At 37.3% G+C, this 15,403-nt stretch overlaps 1 protein-coding gene across 6 annotated transcripts in view; it reads left to right on the top strand.

Moving 5' to 3' along the window:
- The window catches only part of Pka-C1 (Protein kinase, cAMP-dependent, catalytic subunit 1), a 128,258-nt gene that overhangs the window by 102,123 nt on the left and 10,732 nt on the right, over positions 1–15,403 (top strand). The window contains exons 1-2 of one of the 6 annotated variants that reach the window (XM_089862470.1): positions 12,605–12,999; positions 14,352–14,396. The exons of 4 other annotated variants lie outside the window; for them this stretch is intronic. In XM_089862470.1, the coding sequence (XP_089718596.1) occupies positions 12,954–12,999; positions 14,352–14,396 (91 nt within the window). In that variant the 5' untranslated portion in view covers positions 12,605–12,953. Of the gene's footprint in view, positions 1–12,602; positions 13,000–14,351; positions 14,397–15,403 lie in introns of those variants that run through there. One more of the 6 variants, XM_089862472.1, reaches the window with a different exon arrangement.

The following is a 15,403-nucleotide window of genomic DNA, read 5'->3' as shown; positions in this document are numbered from 1 at the left end:
CGTTACACTTACCCCGCTTTGTGGTACACTTCTCTCGAAGAGAGTATTATATACTTCTGCTGTTACCTATTGATTCTTGCACACCTTGAAAATACAAGTGGGGAAACTGAAATTATTTATATGAATGGGGAAAACTGCATGTTTACTTTATTTTTTTCTAGGCCTAGGTTTGCTGCTACAACTGTCATCGCGTTATAAATTATTAAGCTAGAATACAGGATAATAATCATTTATGGTCTATGTATGTAATGTACCTTTGGCGATAATGGGAACGTTGACCCGTCCGTATGGTCAAACTATGTAGCTTTATTTTTAGGCTTTTATGGCAGTTTGCCAAGATGAAAAAAAAATTGATTCTTCTGGCTAGCTCGGACATTACGACATTGTATGCAATGTTTCATTGTCTTCGTTATGGTCAATATTCTAGTTATACGTCATAGAGTGAAAAGATATCTATCTATACAAATCTGTATACAAAAATCGATTCCAAATTTCCTTGTGTTTTACCTTGAATTCGAACTTTTTCGAATACCTAAATAAAAAATGCAGACAGAGAAATTGGTAATGTTATACAGGGTGTCTCTGAACTATGTCTATCCGAAATTAAGGGGGATGTTCTTTGTAACTTCTATCTCCATTTTGACAGAAGGACCACCGTTTTCAAGTTTTATTAGGGGAGATGTTCTTTGGGAAATTTATCCGAGTCAATATTGTTCTGTGAAATTTTATAATAAGGGTCACGGCGTTTTCAAGTTATGATAACCCATTAATTAAATTTAAAAAATTGTCTTTCATTTTCTTAATTAATGAAATTAAAGGGGGTCATCAGATAGACCTGTTAGAAACACCCTGTATATAAGATTTTGTCTTTCTCTATACAAGATACAAATTTCAAGGTAATCGTTCTCTCCTTGAGTTCCCTTATAAACCAATCATATTTTTATATATATTATAAAAAAACTTCGATTGGTGTTCAATAATGTACAGGCGTATATTCTGAAGTGTTAGAACCATATATACGATATAGTTTTGAAGATAGGGGAGATGCTGTATAGGTGTAAAGTATATTTCGTTTTTTTTAATATATACAGTACTGTTCTTTTCCTACGATTTATTGCAGAATTCTCTCCAGATGTGTTTAGTTTGATTTAAGTGATAGAATATTAGGGGGGGGGGGTGATTACAAGGTTTATTTCGATCCCCCCTTCTCGTTAATGATTTCATTCTTTCAATCTGTACTCTGAGAGAAAAATACTGAATTTTTTTTTATCATTATATCTAAGATTGAGTTGTTGATGCAATGAAAAAACAAGAAAGAGTATTATTAATTTTTGGATAATATTTTTTTAATCCATTGTCTGGGAAAAGGAAAATATCCGGTTGATATTTATATTTAAAAATCTTTGATTTTTGCGTGAGAAGACTTTTTTTTTTTTTTTTAAGAAAAAAACAGGAAATATTATTTAATTTTTAGACAAATATCTACTGAGAAAAATATTTTTGTCGCCGGCCGTTTGAAATTTATTTATTTAAACTTTCCTGGAGCTAAGATCTGGTCAACAGTAAGGCTGACCAATTGGAAATTGGGTTGAATATGTAGTAAAAATAGTTACGAGCACGTTAGAAGTTATGGGTAGTAAAGGAATGCATACAGTTAACTGGAATTATTGTGAGCGTACATCTATTTTCACTCAACGTTTCTAGACGGAATTTTTAAGGGAAGAGATGAGACTAATTAATAATCTATCTTGCTGCACATTGCACCTTGCGCATTGCCTAGGAATCAACCAATGAAACGACAGTTAGAAAGATGCTATCAGAATTATGAGGTGCCTCACAGAAAGTAAGTTCTCAATAGCCAGGCCCACATAACCCGCGTAGAGATTAACATGCATGGGATATATGAGGACACAATGATTTCGACGTAAAAAGGGGGCGTTGCCATCCGTCTCTGCGCATGCACTCTCGTGATACAAAGACACTACAGCGCAGGCGCCAAAAAGCGAGATGGAAGGCAGAGTTTTACCCCCGTCTCTTTCCCCAATTGTTACATCGTAGGGTCTTTTCTGGCAGTAAGATTACCTCCTAGAGGAAAGTAAGGAACGAAATAACGATGAGTCAGATCTCGTGCCGAAGATAATGGAGGAGTCTAATGTAACAACAAAATAAATCACACACTGTTTATTCCTCCCACAATATTTAAAGATTGTAATTACACGCGTTATTTTAAGAAAATTTCTCTATTTTTTTCACAAACTTATAAACAAAAATGCTATTCTGTCTCGTTTTAGACATTTGAAGTTTTATTTGTTGGCGGCTCGGCTGGGACTCTCTATTTTCGCGCCAAGAATCATTACGCAAAAACGCCCGTAGTTACAGTGGTGAGGGGTATATCATTTGCAGTTCAGAGTCCCCGAGTGTTATTTTAAAACATCTAGGAGAGATTTAGTGAAGTGTTCCACTCGTCAGTTTTAATACAAAAGATGAATATCTCCCCCAGTAGTTGCATGGGATGAAAAAATAGAATTCTCTTCTTTAAAAATACCTTCGTCCCCACCCTACACACTTAAGTATATTAAATCTAATCTCACTTTACACTATAAACAAAGGCTATCAGACCTTAGTGACACTATTATCCTTGTTACCAGTCGCGTTAATTTTCTTTTATTCATTTTAGTTTTAAAATTCCTTCTTGGCAGTGTTCCCAATTACGGACAAAAATGTCACCAAACTCTATGGCTTATTATAGTCGTGTGTCAAGTATAGGTATGACATAAGTTAATAAGATTTGTTCCATAAGTTTGACACTGGTAACTTAGAAACTGGAGCTTGTCATGAAGTGAGTGAGGTAGGTCATAGATTCGAGGTAAAGCGACGCCTGGTGAGGCGCTGTTAAATGCTTATTAATGCAGACTAAATAGGAGCTAGATGGAAGTGCTGCAAAATTAACCACCGAGTGTAGGACTTCAATTCTCGCTTGTCGTTCTACTAGAACTAGGTCGAGCTGTATGTCTCTTGCATTTCGGAGTGTAGTGTCATACGTAGCCTTCCCTTTAGTGTACTCTTAGTATGACCTTGCCTCGATTTCTGTAGTGACGTTCCATCAAAGACCTAATGATGGATACTTATGGATGATTATTTGCTTATGGTATGACTATCAACACCGACAATTTCGTCTCCTGGCACGAGCTCTAAAGATAGACGCCCCTCTTCCCTAAAAAAACCCAAACTCCCAAATTTAAAAGCTCATTTTTCAATCAGTTTAACATTTCTTAGAAGACAGTGTTTTCTGTTAACCGATTTTTTTTTGTTGTTGACAAGTCTTCGGGTGGGAGTGTGAACTCGGACGTGTTTAATATAGAACAGAGCTAATAATAATTAAGTAGGCTATAGGGCAAGTTATAAAAAAGCTCCCAGGAGTTTGAAAATTATTGTTATATTATTCAATAATATACCTAATTATGTTTGGGTTAAAAATCATAAATTTGGGAAATGGGCCCCTTGCGTGATGTTTTCACCTTGAACACCCAAGTTCATGAATTCATCTGTTAGAACAGTTCTACAGGAGATATGTTTGCGCAAATTTTATCAATTTCAAAATCAGCCAATCACTTTTTAGTTCACTTATAGTTTAAAAAAATTGCACTTTCATATAATTGGGCTCAAAGTCGCTGAATGGATTTCTCTCTCAAGAGATGATACCCCAATTGCTAGTGTAGTCAGAGCAAAGCAGAGGACCTCGCACGATTTCAACGTGATCTACCAATTACTCCGCCGACCAATAGGAAAGCCCGGATTAAATAGCATAAGGCCCGGGTTTCCCCGTGTAATATCGAAAGCCGATGGCAAGATTCAAGTCCGATACACACTGGCAAAATTCACTGCGCGTCAGCTTGAAATCTCTGGATAATTCTCGGGTGTGAATCCACCTCTTTGTCTTCAGGGAGTGTGTCTACTCCGCGCGGCGCGAATCGACTCAATCCGGAGAATACAATGCGATGAAAGGCTTAACTTAGGCCTTGGTTATTTGTAACGAATACCTTTCTATCTACTGTCAACTCCGATTGAGATTATCTTTGTAAACGCGTCAACGCTCGGCGTTAATATTCAAGTCTCTTTAATGCCATTGAAAACTTCTGGTTGCTATTAATAGAATTTTGGCTATTATATTGTCCCCCCGTTGATTTTTGATTTACTTGTCGTACGCATCCTTTAATAGAAAGTGAAAGGAAAAAGCGTTACCTAGGCGATAGAGGAGTAAGGTATAAAGATTATACAAAAATATCTAACCTATTTATGTATTTCAAGAGCACTCGGTGCCAAGTTTGCTTGCTGCCTTTGTATACAAATGTATATAACATTCGAGATTAGGGAAATTGCCTGGGGTCTAGGAATATTTATTCATTATTTTTAAACGGTTATCGTTTAATCTGGTAGATGTTATAAGTACTTTAACTTATCGATTAATAAAGACAGTTTTGAGTTGTTCTATATCACTGATTGATTAGGTTCTTTTTGTTTTATTAAAAAAAAAAACGACACAGGAAATCCCTCTCTCTCTCTCTCTCTCTCTCTCCCTCTCTCTCTCCCTCCCTCCCTCTCTCTCTCTCTCTCTCTCTCCCTCTCTCCCTCTCTCTCTCACACACAGATAATTCAAGAAGTGATTGAATAAATTAGTAATACCACGTCGACGCTTGGGTCAAACTTCCCCTCTACTATTCTACGTATTCCTGAATTTATTGTAGTCCGCGCATTCTTACTGAGTCCCTGACCTTGACCCCAGACCGACCCCTGCAAAGAAAACTAAAGAAACCACGCCTCCAACTCCTCTAAAAACAACACGACCCTATGCTGTGTAACTTTGCACTCAAAATAAACAAAAATCAAGGTGACGAAACCAGGCTTTACGATCGCCCTCGTAAAATTTCTTCCAAGGGTATTATGTTAAATATATAAATACATTATTATTTTAACTGGTAAAAATCATAAAAAAAAGAAAGGTTAAGCCTTGGCCCGGGAAAATAGAGGGAGAAATCACTATAGGAATAGGAAAAAGCGTTTTTAAGATTTGTCCTCAGAGCGCGTGCGTCCGAGCCAACCATGTTCAGCGCCTTCTCTTCCGTACCATTACGTCGTCGAGGCTCGAGCGAGTCCAAGTCGTACGGGGAACCCTCGCTTTTGGGGCCCGAGTTTTCCCCTAGTCTGAAAACGTATTGAAAGAGAGGATGGGAGCGAGGAAGAGACGGGAGACGAATCTGGAGAAGAGAGAGAAGAGTTATATGGAAAGGAGGGTGAGGCCATGGGAAAAGCTTGGCTTCCGAGTTGTAGCCGTCTTCCTCGCATACCCCCAACCCCATTCCCCCCCCCCTTTGGTTGCGTTTCTAAAAATAGCCGTCCTAGCCTTCCTTAATAGCTTCGAGCTTGGGAAAGGCGGTGAAAGGGGGCTCTTGCCCCACTCTCGGTTGCTTCCTCTCTCTCTCCTTCTTCCCCTGTCCTAGGAATCGCACTCGCCCCAGAAGAGGGATGGTGGAAGAGAGACAGAGCGAAAGAGAGAGAAAGAGAGAGCCGCTAGCTAAGGCCTTTACGCTTTCGTATCTATCAAAGACTGAACCATTTTCTCATTCCATGCCGTAAATATTAAACTCTCTAGGCTCGCTAGCGTATAGTCAGTCCCAGCCTAGCTGATATCATAAGTTTATAAGTGATATGTTCCTTCCATAAGTATGACACTGCCCATACTTCGTATTGCTACTGAGAGACTTACAGCTCGAGCTAGTTCTAGCAGAACGACAAGCGAGAATTGAAGAACTACACTCGGTTAGTTTAATTAGTTTTGCAGGACTTCCATCTAGGTCCTATTTAGTCTGCATTACTAAGCCTTTGACAGCGGTGCCTCACCAGGAGTCTTCGCTTTACCCAGAATCTATGACCTACGTTATTCACTTCATGACAAGCTCCAGTTTCTAAGTTACCAGTGACAAACTTGTGGCCAACATTTCTTATGAACTTACGCTGATATAAACGACGAGGAAAATGTGGGACTGGGTTGAAGGGACAAGGGGTTCTCCTATAGATTCACCACTCACCCCTTGCTTCAAACCTCGAGCTTTTGAACATTTAGTCCGTATAGTTCCATACTAAGATCATTATTAATCTGAAGTTAAGATCGTTTAAAACGCATCTTAAATGAATGTTTTTGATCAGCGCAAACTTTTGAATGAGAACCTTCATCGATTGAAGTAGATAAAAAAAATTTCAATGTCAATACTGGCTTCAATGGCATAGTTTTTCGAGCTGCCACGTACCATTGTCAAAAATAGCGGACGTTGAAAGAGCCGTGTTTGTTTTATTTGGCAGACAGTGGTTGATAATCTTTTTCAGATTAACTCCTCCCATTTTGTCCCGTGACATAGAGAGAGAACATCCTTGCTATAGCAATCTTAGAAGATACTTATTTTTATATCTTTAAGTTAACCAACTCCTATACTAAAATTCCGCAAAGATGAATAGTGGTTTCAGGAAAACACTAGGCTACTGGGCCTACTTTTATCATTTGATATGTTCTCCATGCACGTTTTTAAAAATGTTTTAACAAAATGGGTGGCGGGCTGGTGGCTATAGCTGAAAGTTATGCGCGTTACGAAAAATGGTATGAGACACTGTTTAGGTTAAATCTATCATATATTTTTATGGAATGGTTATATCGCCATACATTTATATAGATAGATAGATATAAATAGACCTTTGAAAATTTATATATATATATATCAAAGTGTATTCGAGGTCGTCTTCGATCTTTTGTTATTCGAGAAAGTGGTATGGTACATCATCAATATTTTGCGGACCTTTTTGACATGTTTTTTAAACGATATATATTTTTTGTTCCGAAAATGGCATTCCTTTTTTCTCTTGTGTGTCTTCCCTTAAGAAATATGTGTTTCTTTCACATACACGCAATGCGTATATAAAGCCTTCCTCAGCATTAGGTTAGGCTTAACGTCAAATCTTAATTTTGTATCAATCCTAAGCCTAATCGCCACAAATTTGTTTTGACCTTTTTTCCCATAACGAAAAGGTCATTAAACCTCTCTACATTAACGCAGGATAACACTAAAGCGTTTTTCCTTCCTAATAATTATCCGCCTACAACATTTTCGTGGGTCTGTTACTATGAACCTAGCCCATCTGAATAACCCTACTCTCTTTCTCTCTCTCTCTCTCTCTCTCTCTCTCTCTCTCTCTTGCTAAGCCTCGTTTCAAGTCTTTTCCACTAAAATGATCCTGTACCAAGAAGTATACCGAATAATATATATAGCAACCGAATAATCTGGAGTTAGCGCAGCGCTTAAGCAATCGAAACCACTAATTCCACTCCTTTTCGCTCCCATCCCGTCTTTAAGCCTTCGCTGGAGTATCTTGGTGTACATACACACCTCCTCCTTTTCCATTATAAATGTATTGGATATCGATAGAGAACAGAACGCTCTGGGAATAGGCATTGATTTACTGCAGCTCCGAGGGTCCCAAGTATATTGTATACTGTAGAACTCTAGGAAAAAGGGGGGGGGGAGTAAACATCAGGCAACACCAGGTTCCCCCCCCCCTTATCCCGTGCTCTTTCCCGCGTGACACAACCTCGAGACCCAGTTCTAGTCTAAGGCTTAGACCTCGAGAATCATGCACGTTCTCATTTATGAACTTACCACCAGAATTAAATCTTTCAAGGTTTGAAATTAACCTTTCAACCTTTCCGACACTAAACCAATGCTAAGCCTAACGAAGAGGTCAGTGTTTCGAAGGTATAGTTCACTAAGGTATCATTTTGTCATACGGGTTGTATTCGTAGATGCAAGGTACCGCTTTAGGCCTAGTTAATATTCCCTGGAAATAAAAATGAAAACCAAGACAAGGCAGTTAGTTTCCTTTGCAGGGTCTTTCCTCTAGCCTCTAATTCATGTCATCTTCTAGTCATACGACATACATACACACATAAGCAAGCAAACCACCCCCGCAAACGGCCGCTGTATTGATTTTTGCGTCCCTGTCTTACCTAAGTATAAGCGGCAGAGCGGGGACGAAGGATCTTAGGCGAAATGACGTCACCCGACCTTGAATAGATCCCCTCTTTACTTTTCAAGCCTAAACTCCATCGACCGGGGAGAGAAAACCCCCTGTTTCTATAGGCTGACAAAAAAGAAATTCGACTTTCCCCAAAAGTCTAGCTATAGCTGCGAGAAAAGAAAATCACCTTCTGCTTCTTCTTCTTACGGACTAAACCTTCCTGATTAATCGAATTATCGTCTATTTTCTTTTGCTTTTCTTTTCTCAATGTTAATTGTCTCGGGATTTTAAACTCATTATGCAAATTAGCCAAGGCTTAACTTGTTTCAAAACACAATGACTGGTTGAATTAAATGTGGGTGGATATCATGACGTGCGCTTAAATTAAAAGAGTTTGGGATAATTCATTATTTACGCCTTTGTACGCGCGCTCTTGGCATTTATTTCGTTCTTTGTTCCAGTTAAATATAATATATATATGGAATTTGAATGCAAAGGCTTAGCTTAGATCCGCCGCTTTTATGATTCTGTTTTTAAACTCTTATTGTTGTTTAATTGTTTATGGTTGAACATTTTTGGTTAGGTCATGGAGGGGCCGGAAGATGAAAAAAAAAGGCAGGCGAGCTAGGCCCTAGAGATAAATGGGGCATCCCTTAATTTTAGGGGCCGATCTTGAAAAGGGCCATTCCGCTCATCTCCAAAAGTGGCAATACTGGAAAAGGAGATATTAATGGTTGTAGATTTCTCTTTAGAAATGGGAAGCTCTGACCACCAGAAAATGGGTTTCTATCTCATAGTCGCTTCATGCTTTTTGTAACGTGAATTTAGGGTTACTGCAGGCAGCTGAGCTTCTTGGTTGGGAATTGGTGTACGTAGGTGAAACATCGAGAAGAAAAACAGGCGCAAATACCTAATGCTAATTTCCATAGCCCCTGTAAATGTGTTTTTTTTTGTGCTTAAATTTGGTAATTCTTAAATTACAAAATAAACAAATAAATAAATAAATATGCCATTTCAATTTAATGTTTGAGCTAGAGGCGTTTGTTAATCAAATGAATTCAAAGACAGCATTCCTTGTAAGTTGTTATATTAGATCGAAGTATAGTTTCGTCTAGGAAATAAGCCGGAAGGAAGCCCCTGACCGGGTTGGTATGTGACGTCACACTTCAGTATCATTCTCGAGTATATAGTGTATTCTATCCTTGAATGAGAAAAGGGCGCCATCCTCTCAATGCAGTATTTATATCCTTTCTCTCTCTCTTCTTTCTCTTCCACTTGGCTTATGCTCCTATTCTGTTTTTGCTCCTTTTTCTAATCGATAAGAGTCCATTCCGAATGGCTCTTTTGTCTCGCGCTAATGACATTGTAAGAGGCCACGCCCCCCGTTTTAGCCGCCGAGGCTTAGGAAAGGAGAACCCCTGCCCAGTTTTATTCACGACGTGCGTACGCCATTGAGCATCCGTTTTTCCATAATACTCTCTCAGCTCTTATAGGCCTAGAGTTAAGACAAGAGAAACAATAATACATACATACATTTGACGTTTCTTACGCCATGGCCTCTTGCTGTCCGAGGGTTTGGACACTTGTAATAACTAACAATTATTTACGAACCTATAGAATTTTCCCAAAGATCCTCTTTATCGTGGAATATTTTTGTATCGACAATGGATAGTAATAGACCCCTCAACCGCCGATATGTTGTCTAGTCATTGCTGACATAAAACAATTGTTTTTCTTCTTCGTGTTGTGTAATAACTATAGGAACCATTCGGATACTTGCCAGAAAACGTCTAATTCACTTATAGCGGAGCGTGCATTTCTCGCATTGCTATTTAGAACTACTTCCTCCATGCATTGAAGATTATACGAATTTTGCTTTTAAAATCATTAAGAACTTTATAAACTGGTTTAGAATGGAAGCCCTCTACGTTCGACTGCATTAAGCTCTTATGAGAAATAACACGGGGTGCCATTAGTCTATATAGCGTACCCACGAAAGTGCGTCTAATATTTACATCAATTTATTGACGTTTAATTGTAATGAATCTAATGACCTAAAGCTTTTACGTATAAACTTGATTCGATAAATGTTTTAAAATACCGAGAACTATTTGGGTGTAATTTTTGTATCAGTTACGGTTTGAAACAAAACACTTAAAAAAATATTATAACAGGTATTTCTCGACCAAACCCAAACTTTTAAAAAATATCAGAATTAATTTGCAATTTTTTTTTATATGAGGTATTTTTATTTTATTTTATTTCTGCGTGTCCCTTTAGGCTATAAAATTCACTCAACGAGTTTTTTCCCCCCTTGAACTTACGTAAGAGGATATTTTAGTTATAATAAAAAAAATTAATAATTTCTCTATCGCTTCAAATAACTTAAACGTCGTAATTTCTAATTTACCCAAAAGAAAAACTGGTTTCGCCATTTTTCACACGTTTAAAATTTTGTCGTTTATGGACACGTATGTATAAGCTGGAATACATACAGTCATAAGTTTATAATATATGTTCCATCCATAAGTATGACACTTTCTATACTTCGTAATGCTATAGCATAGAGACTTACAGCTCGAGCTAGTTCTAGCAGAATGACAAGTTAGAATTGAAGTCCTACACTCGGTGGTTAATTAGTTTTGCAGTACTTCCATCTATGTCCTATTTAGTCTGCATTACTAAGCCTTTGACAGCGGCGCCTCACCAGGAGTATTCGCTTTACCCTGAATGACCTACCTCACTCACTTCATGACAAGCTCCATGCAGTTTCTAAGTTACCAGTGACAAACTTATCTTAAGGAACATATCTTATGAATAGGAAGCATTCAGTAGCCTATTTCTCAACGTTTTATGAAAAATAATCCATTTTAATTATATTTAAATAAGTAATTACGGATCATTATGGACTAAATTTGTTTAATATGGTCTCCTTGGGCTAGGGACTCCCTTGAAAAATAAATAATTTGATAATAAAGGGCGCGGCGTTCGAATCTGATCAAGAAAAGGATGGTATATAGGCCTATACCGAAAAACAAAAAATCTAGTTCTCCGTCGACAGTTTAACCTGGAACCGTTCCCTATCCTTCGTTTTGTTTAGGAACATAGGGATAGTTTATTACCCGCCATCTGTAACGCTTCCAAATTGAGTTGACGTTGAGGGAATCCCCAATCGCGTGGGTGGGGCTCCCTCTTACGAAAGAGATTCAATATAGAGCCGCTAGATCATCCATTAAGACAATTCAATAGAAAAACAACTTGAGCTTAGGGGGTTTGAAAACATCCAGTTTTGGTTGAGTACGTGCGGAATACTCGTGATGGGATGAGCTATACGTTTTTAGCTATTGAAAAATGGTCTCATAGGGAATGTTCCAAATGCAGTTAGGCCTAATTCTAAGGGTATAGATTGAAAGACGCGGATTTCTGATAAGGGATGAACTAAGGGTATAAAGATTTTGTTGGATAATCGAAATAAATTTGGCCTAATTCTATCCGTATCTTCTTACAGTGTTGATAAATTGTTAAGCCTAATTTGAGCCTAATATATCGAAAGGTCTATCACTCGGGGACATTTGTCTAAGCCGCTATCTCGTGAAAGGCGAGAAGTTTGCAGCGAAGATAACTTTTCTCCCTTTCTAGTTAATCGTAGACGTGGTTTGCGTTAAAACCAAAACAGCTAGCTAAACAGAGGCCCTTCTCCTCCACCCCCTCCTCCTCAATCGATTACTGGGTTTGGTGTCACGTTTCATTTGATATAGGAGTGACGAAGTACTTGGGAGCTCTTCTAACTTGAAAAGATTTTAGATGGTTTTTTCTCTTTTATTATTAATTAATATTTTAGCCTGAAAAACAAAGGTTTCGGGTAGACCATCTAAACTTCTCAAGTTGCCAATGACAACCGATATTGATTAAGCTTTTAATCAGTTAAATTAGAAATATAAATTTATGTTATAGTTCATATCAGTTATAAATTATTTTGGGACATTCTAATCCCAATTTTCAAGATAAATACTTTATCTTATCTTTATTAGGAGATTATTGAACCTTACGCGGCAAAATACAAAATATTTATTTTACTTATTATTTAATTTTTATAATTAGGCGTTGAAATACGTATTTTTTTTACTCATTCATCGAGAAATTAATATTACAAGAATATATATATATGTATACGTGTATTTGAGAAGCCGAGAATAACAACTTTTAAATTGATAGACAGAAACACGCGCCATTTTCCTCGTGACCGTCTCACGCCCGCTTTTACGAAATAAACCTCCGTCACTTGTAAAGAGTTCTTTTGAAAATTTATCATCCGTTTCCTCCTTATCCTTTAAATACGCTACGAATAGCGAAACTAGATAAAAAATCTGGTGATAAAGATGATCCGAATTATTTCTTTCCTTCTTTCATTTTAAAAACTTGGCCAAAAGTATAAGCGGAAAGAAAGAAAAAAGAAGTATTTTTTCTGCCATTTCAGACACTGGGCCTCAGCAGGCTTCGCTCTAGTTTATTCATCCTCTTTTACCCCCTATCGCGTTGGCTTTGAAGGGTGTTTTAGCCTTTCGCGCGCGCCATATCGTCGTCTGCAGAGAGAGTGGTGGCGCGCGCCCTTTGTATTTTTATAATTTTATGGGGAGTTTGGCCTCCCGTCTCCTAGATGGCGCGCTCCAACACGGGCTCTAAGGTTGTAGGCGTTGCGTTACTTTATCGGAGCGCGAGCGAGTGTTTTTCAACGTAGGATATGGCGACATTTAAAGGATTTTTTACGTGGATTATTTCCGAAGGATTAATACATATTTGTGCGGATTAATTAAGTTCTTTCATTCGAGAGTGTTGTAAAATTATCGTAATATTATAATCATCCGCGGGTACGCGTGGCCAAGGCTTTAATCATGGGCAATGCCGCCACTGCTAAGAAAGGAGACCCGGCCGAAAATGGTAAGCCATCGTCGCGGGGACTAGAGACTCTCGCGGCGGGTATCGGCATCGTCGAAGTATACGTCCCTGGTTGTGTCGGAAACAAAAAACCCTTAAAATTTCCCGGGGGTGGAATGCCCTAAAAAAACGTCGCGAAATGGGGCTAGGGGATCGAAAGTGTCGCTAAGCCTAGGCCTAATTTATTTACCAATCCAAAATCAGTGGCGTTACCTAATAATACAAATATCCTAACCTTCACGGCCGATTTGACTTTGCTATCGTAGTTAGGCCTAACTATAGTTTCCCCACTAAGTACTTAGAGCGCCTAGCCTAGGCCTAACGTTCGTAAGGCTTAAAATTTACATTCCTTTTACTTAAACACGATCAAAACTTGGCTTCTCTAATAATTACCCCCGTTATTATTTTGTCCTTCAATGGGATAACCCTAATTCAAATTTTTAATTATTTCCTAAAGGAAGATAATATTTCGGGTTTTTATTCCTAATGTTTACTCGGCAATCGTGCTAATTATCTTTCTCTAAACTAAAAATTAAAATACCCGTACATTTAAATGTGGATCACCGCGGGTGTTGAGTTGAGTCCCCGTATTATTTCAAAACAATTTATAATTTCGCGGTTTAGTATTTGAGTGTTGTTGATATTGATAAAACCAAAAGCCTATCTGGCAAAGTTCCTACAGCCTACACAACGTAAATATATATATTTTTTTTATGGATGCTAGTTAGTGATAAAGGTCATTTACTAAACGTAATGCCAATTTTGAATCGTTAAAATTAATATGATTTAAATATTTGCCAGGTATTTGCACAAGTAGTTGCCTAAGCTAGTTAGTGCTCTATATGATTTTAATTCTAAAACATTAACCATGATTTAAATTCAAATAATTCACAAACCCTCAGATACCCAGGCTTAAACATAAATAACTCTGGCTTCTAAATAAGAAACATTCCTTTAAATTAAATTAAGTTAGAGCTATTATTAATTGTCTGTAGGTCACCTTTCCATCCAAAGTTCCAACTTGGACAAAAAATAAACATTTATAGTTACACATTTTCAAAAAAAAACATCGTATCTTGAAGTTTAATGTCAATTAAAGGTCCATTTAACTTTAATAACATCTGGTAATAGTGTTAGTGGAGAAAAACCAATGAATCCCAATACCCTACTGGAATGTATCCTCCCGTTTTCATAACCTTATGATTTTTAATTTTAGTAGATTAATTAAAAAAAATAGTAGAAAATCCCTATTTTAATTTTTTTTAATTATATTATTTTTTTTAATGAAGATTTTAAGCTCCTTAATTTTGTAATTGATGTCTTGTGCATTTTTTCCCATGTTCTTGATGTTCTAGGGGACCTTAGCTCTGAACAGCCGCAGGAAACAGATATGGTACATTGTAAGTGCAATGTATATCTACGATTAAAACAAATATATATACGATATTTAGTTAAAAATTTATTTATTAATTAATTAATTAATATAGGCAGAGGCAAATTAAAATTTAGGTTTATTTTTTCTTCATTAATTGGCACATTAACCAATTTATAATTACTTTTTTTTGACGAATTTATAATAAGCTTTTAATTTTTTATTGAATTTTTTTTTTGGGGTCTTATGCATGTTACTATCAAATAATAATTAATCCAAAATATATATTGGTATTTATATAAATATATACGTATTACTAACAGCTCTTATATGTAGTGACGTCATATATTCATCGTTTTTACAGATTGAAGTATAGTGTCCATTGATTATAAAAGTATTAATACAGGGTTTTCCAATAAGGGTTATTATACATTTGGATGGTTCAATGGGAAATCAATTTTGAATCGAAAATGTAACTTCAAAGGGACTCCGTTTACGAGTTATAATTGGAGTGTTTTAGGGATGACCCCTTAATTAAGTTAGCATCGTTTTCAGTTTCTTACATAAATTTAATGGGTCAACATTATAATTACTTGTTTAGGGCAAGAAGGGATATCTAGTTTACTAGGGAGAAGGTATAAGATGCCTAAGTATTCGCGCGCGCCATAGTCCCAATCCCCCTTTCAAAATACAAGGGGGGGGGGAGTAAAAGGAGGCCGGGCTATTTCGCCTCTCAGTCGGAAAATATGACTGTAATTTTCGTCATTCGCGGCCGCTCTGACGTGAGTTTTCAAGAACCAATGAGATGCTGGCTGGTTGTAATTTAGAGGCGACGGGGATTAACTCCAGATCTAGGTTGGGACTGGAGATAAAGCTAGATTATAAATGTGGGGCGAATTTATACCTTCTCCCTAGTAAACTAGATATCACTTCTTGTTTAGGGTGACCCTCGTAACAAAATGTAATGAAAGTTACAACCTTTTTGAGACAAAATTGATTTCCCATTGAACTAACCATAGCACTACTACTTTGGTC

This window comes from Phalangium opilio, unplaced genomic scaffold, assembly GCF_054372755.1.
Source record: "Phalangium opilio isolate 3A_F unplaced genomic scaffold, DU_Popi_V2 ptg000540l_1, whole genome shotgun sequence".
Lineage (NCBI taxonomy): Eukaryota > Metazoa > Arthropoda > Arachnida > Opiliones > Phalangiidae > Phalangium > Phalangium opilio.
Note: the sequence above shows the minus strand (reverse complement) of the source record. Positions and strands in the feature narration are given on the sequence as shown.